Source organism: Monoraphidium neglectum (genome assembly GCF_000611645.1).
Source record: "Monoraphidium neglectum strain SAG 48.87 unplaced genomic scaffold scaffold04270, whole genome shotgun sequence".
Taxonomy (NCBI): domain Eukaryota; kingdom Viridiplantae; phylum Chlorophyta; class Chlorophyceae; order Sphaeropleales; family Selenastraceae; genus Monoraphidium; species Monoraphidium neglectum.
In genome coordinates, this window is record NW_014009359.1 from 1 (window position 1) to 4772 (window position 4772).

Sequence of the window (4772 nt, forward strand, 5' to 3'; positions counted from 1 at the left end):
GGCTAGGGGAGAGGGGGGAGAAGAATCAAAGGCCAGGGGAAGAGAATATTCGAAGGCAGAGGGGCTGGGGCGGGGCGTGCTTGTGACAGGGCACAGGCCTACGCAAAGCCCAGCCGCCGCCACATCTGTTGAATTCCTGGCTGCAAGCAGTCCCGGACATTGCAATCGGCTCCGGACGAAGACGCTTGACCCTGAAACGCTAAAAGATGGATGTGAAGAGGCAGTACTCACCATGGCATCGTCCAGCGGTGCGTCCCGCTGCTTCATATGACCGTCCAACTTCCGATCCGGCCCTGCTGGCGCCGGCGCCCCGCCGCGCTGCGGCCCCTCCATCGACTGCCCGCCCGGCGCTCCGCCCGGTTCGCCGGCCGCCCGCGCGCGCTCGTCCGCCCCGGCCCCGCCGCCGCCGCCGCCGCCCTCGGACGGCTGGGTGGGCCGGCCGTCCAGTATGCACGTGTTGTGTGCGCCAACCAGTAGCGACGCCATGAACACGTTGATGCAGCTCCACCGCACGAACGACAGCCAGTGGACCGCGTGCCGCGCGGCGGGCGCGCCGCAGGGCGCGGGGCCGGGGGCGAGCGCGATGGCGTTGGCTGCCAGGAAGCAGCAGGTGCCGATAAAGGTGGCGGCCAACTGCAGCGCGTGGCGGGCGACGACCTGGGAGCGGTGTTTTTGAGGGTTCCAAAAGGCGCTTGCGATTGGGGGTGCGGGGTGTGGGTGAACCCTAACCCAAAACCCTCATTTACTTTGCACTCGAGTGGATTGGGTGCAGCTGGTAATAGTATTTCCAAAGGCTGAAAGACTGCCTCCGACGTGCGTGCATGAGTATGAGATGATGACATGTCGGCATCTGCCTTGTCTGCGCAGCAACGGCATTGTTGTGTAAGCGCGCCCGCGCCCTCGCGCGCCCACCGTCCGGCGCCGCGCTGTCCAAACCAGCCGCGCGCACAGCGACAGCAGCACCTGCCGCGCGGCCGCCGCCGCGACGAGCAGCGCGGCGGCCGCGGTCAGCGCGCCGAATGCGGCGTTGACTGCGTTGGAGCTCTCGCTGCAGAAGTACTGGGCGCCATCCTCTAGCGGGGGTGTTGAGAATATTGTGTGTGTATATATGTGTGTGTGCGAGTGGGTGTCCGTATGTGTGTGAGCGTGCGTGCGCTCGCGCTCGCGCTCGCGCTCCCGCACGTGTGCGTGTGCGTGTGCGTGTGCGTGTGCGTGTGCGTGTGCGTGTGCGTGTGCGTGTGCGTGTGCGTGTGCGTGTGCGCGCGCGCATGCGTGCTTGCGTGCGTGTGGGGGGGAACAGGGGAGGAGCGCAAGAGGGGCGTGTGAGGCTTCGACTGGGGTTTGCCAGGGGCGCCAGACCGGCAGCAAAGACCGGCTGCTGGCAAGACGCATGTGAGGAACAGCTGGGTGGCGCCGCGCTTCGCTGGCAGTTCGGCGAGGCCAGCCTCATCGCCACACCGCATCATGCCCATATCGGAAGGAAGTCGACCGGCCACTCGGGCGGGACCCCAGGCCAACTTTGATGCAAGGAGCGGAGCGCGTGCAGCCGCCGTCGCCGCCCTGCACGCGCCGCCCCGCCGAGCCGCGGCGCGCATTTGCTCACCCAGCGGCTTGAGCCGCAGCACGAGCAGCGCAACCATCAGCAGCGTGGTCACGTTGCGCGCCACCGCCAGGCCGCCGAGCAGCTGCCGCGTGTGCCGTGCGCTCATGCACTCCATGCGGAGCAGCTGCTGGCGCGGGCCCACGGGGCCGAGGGCGCTGACGCCGATGTGCGGCGGCGCGGCATGCCGCTCGCCCGATTCGAGGTCATCCTCGGACCGCACAGACTCGCTCCTCACGGTCTCCATTGCGCGCTGAATTTTGATGTGAATTTCCTGACTCAATCGCGACCAAATGCAGGAAAAGGACTAATGTCGAGCACTGAGATCATCTCGAGAGTGTGACATCGCCCTTATTTTGACCTGAATTGCCAGTTTTTCAACATGCAAGTCTCTGGAAGAAAGCATACCGATAATGGTGCTTGATTGACCGGCGCATTCGGGCCACAGCAGCAGTTCCCAACTGCCCGCCCAGTGGGACGCTGGCTGATCAGGCTGATGAGTGACGCTGCGCGTCACCGATTGGACGTGCCCGACGCAGCCACACTGCACGCTGCCAAACTGGAACTGCACAAGGGGCTACATTACATGGCTACAAATTGTTGCGCGACCGCCCCTCGGCGGCCCGCGTCGGGCATAACCCCCAACCCAAGCATCCCGGGGAGGCGATGAGCACACCTCAGACGTGGCAGAGGGTGACCAAGGGTGATGGGATGTGGCTGCGACCCTGCAAGACCTGAGGCAGACGGCGGCTCTCTGGAAGCGTCTAGCAGCAACTGTACAACGGCGCTTCCCAGCGCCCACCCGGCGGACGCAACGGACGCAGCTTCGAAAGCCCCAAAGTTTTGAAAACAGCTGCACGAACAAGCAAATTCGCTCCCTCGCCGGCGCGGAAACAGCGCTCTCTGCAGGCCCCTCTTTGAATGGCGACCGGAAACACGCGCCCCGCGCATGTGTGTGATGTGCTCTCCTGCCAGTAAACACCCGGGCCCCTCCGCACACCTGGCTAGCCCAGCCACCAGCCGCGCCCACCTAGCCGCCCGCCCGCTGTGCCCCGACAGCTGCGAAAAGCGTCAGTTGCCGCGCGGAGCCCGCCACTTCGCCCAGCGTGGCCGCCGGCTGCAGCAGCAGCTCGGGGCGCACGGCCCCAGAGAACAGCCCCGCGGCCAAATTTAGCTTGCCGCCGCCGCTCGCATCACCGCTTAAGAAGCAGCGCACCCACGCCAGCGCGTCCGCGACGGTTTGCTCTGGCAGGAAGCGGCGCGCGTGTGGCGGGCCGCCGGGCATGCGGACACGCAGGGTTATTGCGTCGGCGGCGTCTTGGGACGGCTCGGGCTGCGGGCGGCGTGCGGGATTGGTGATGGATTGCAAAGCACGCGTCAGGTTGGTGTGTCCTGTCACGTGTGCGTGTATGTGCACATGCATGTCACGTGTGCGTGTATGTGCACATGCATGTATGTGCACATACATGTATTAAGACTCGCGCCCGTGCATGTGTGTGCGCGCGTTTGAGCGTGTGTGTGTGTGCGCGCGCGCGTGTGTGTGTGTGTATGTGGGTGTGTGTGTGTGTGTGGGTGTGTGTGTGCGTGCGTGCAGGTGTCGGTGTCACTGGGGTGTTCAGTTCAGCAAGTATGCTCAGCAGCAGCTTTACAGCAGAGCTGCTGCCCAGAGAGCCTCCAGGATCCTGCCTTGGCTACCGCCGTCCATCCACCCAGCTCCCAAAACCACCCACAAGAAGGCACAGCAGTGCAGCTGGCCCCCGCTGGCAACCCCCTCTGCTGGCCCCGGCTGGGGCCGTCCAGGGGGGGCCCGCACCCGACGGGATCCCACCCACCGGCAGCAAGCTGAGTAGCCGGGACTCTTCAGCCTGTGCGTCTTGAGCCCTCCCCTCGGCCCCGCCGTCTGCATGGGATGCGGTCCGCCCGCGGCCGCCGCCGCTGCCGACGGACCTGGGGTCCCCCTGCCCCCGCAGCAGGTGCGAGGGATCCGAAGAGGGCGCGCCCGCCGCGCCGCCGAGCAAGCGGCCGCGCGGCGCAGGGCGCTCTGAAGGGGGCCCAGCGGTGGCGCCGGGGCCCGGGCGTGCAGCTTCGCTGGGGGCGCTGCTGCTCCCTAAGCCGGGGTTGGCTGGAGGGCTAGCGACGCCGCCGCCGCCGCCGCCGCCGCCGGCTGCCCTTAGCGCCTGCTTGCGCCGGTCCTCTTCCAGTGCCTGCGGCCGTTCGACGCGCAAAGGATCGACGCGTGAAGAATCCGACCAAGTCATTGATGACGGCAAAAAGTCAACGATGACGGCAAAACGCCAAGGCTGACAGCAAGAGTCACATCCGACGTTCACAATGCCATTGACGCCCTCCGCGGTGAGAAGATCGCTCCCACAGGCAGCAACAGAATCCGCACCATTCACTCCGAGCAGGTCAAACGGCGCGTATTCATCACCTAGATCAGATCGCACATGCACCAGATCGCGGGATGCATCACGTCATGCCGTGCGACCCACCGCCCTGTAGTCCTCGTCCTGCTGCTCCCGCAGGGCGCGCGCCTCTCGCAGCGCCGCCAGCCGCTCCTCCTGCTGCTGCCGCTCGCGTGCCTGACAGATTAGCATGAGGATTTGGGCTTGTTTCAGCGGCCTTGGAGGGTTGATGGTGCGAGCTGGCACACCCACGAAGTGAATGGATGCGCAGGCGAAGCGGCGCGCGCAGCAGGGGATCTTGGGAAATGATCCGGCTGTCTGTCGGAAGTCCAGCTGTCGCGGCGCGTTTTCAAACGCATGGCAAGCCAGGCTGGGGTTGCAGCCTGTCCCGGGTGTCATGGAGTGGCCTCCATGGCATCGGCACAGCGCATGAGGTCAAGTTAAAGTCGTCATGCTGTACATCGTGCAGGGCGAAAACCTCGGCTTCGGATCACCTTGATGTTCTCCTCTAGCGACGCCTCGTAGGCCGACTGCCGCGCCTCGTAATCGGCCGCCGACTCGTGCATCTGCTGGAAGCGGGACAGCCGCTGCGGGGGCGGGGGCCGGCGGCAGGGCAGACAAGTCGCCAGGCGGGTGAGGCGGGTGTGGCGGGCCCTGGTGAAGTTCCTTGTGAGCGTGCGGTGCAGTAGGAGATCAAGTGATGCACGTGCATCAGATCATGCCAGGGCGGCTGAGGCGCGCCCCGCACCTGCGCAGCCTGCGCCGCC

The 4772-nt window shown here is 66.0% G+C and overlaps 2 protein-coding genes across 2 annotated transcripts; both read right to left on the reverse strand.

The window, feature by feature from the left end:
- Nucleotides 1-98: 98 nt before the first annotated feature.
- Nucleotides 99-1847, reverse strand: MNEG_14123 (hypothetical protein; the record flags this gene model as incomplete). Its single annotated transcript, XM_014037404.1, has 4 exons — nt 99-140; nt 232-657; nt 913-1073; nt 1604-1847. The coding sequence occupies 4 exons, from the start codon at nt 1845-1847 to the stop codon at nt 99-101; spliced, it is 873 nt and encodes a 290-aa protein (XP_013892858.1).
- A 783-nt stretch (nt 1848-2630) lies between these two features.
- On the reverse strand, nt 2631-4571 carry MNEG_14124 (hypothetical protein; the record flags this gene model as incomplete). Its single annotated transcript, XM_014037405.1, has 4 exons — nt 2631-2933; nt 3433-3804; nt 4093-4182; nt 4500-4571. The coding sequence occupies 4 exons, from the start codon at nt 4569-4571 to the stop codon at nt 2631-2633; spliced, it is 837 nt and encodes a 278-aa protein (XP_013892859.1).
- Between the last annotated feature and the right edge of the window lie 201 nt (nt 4572-4772).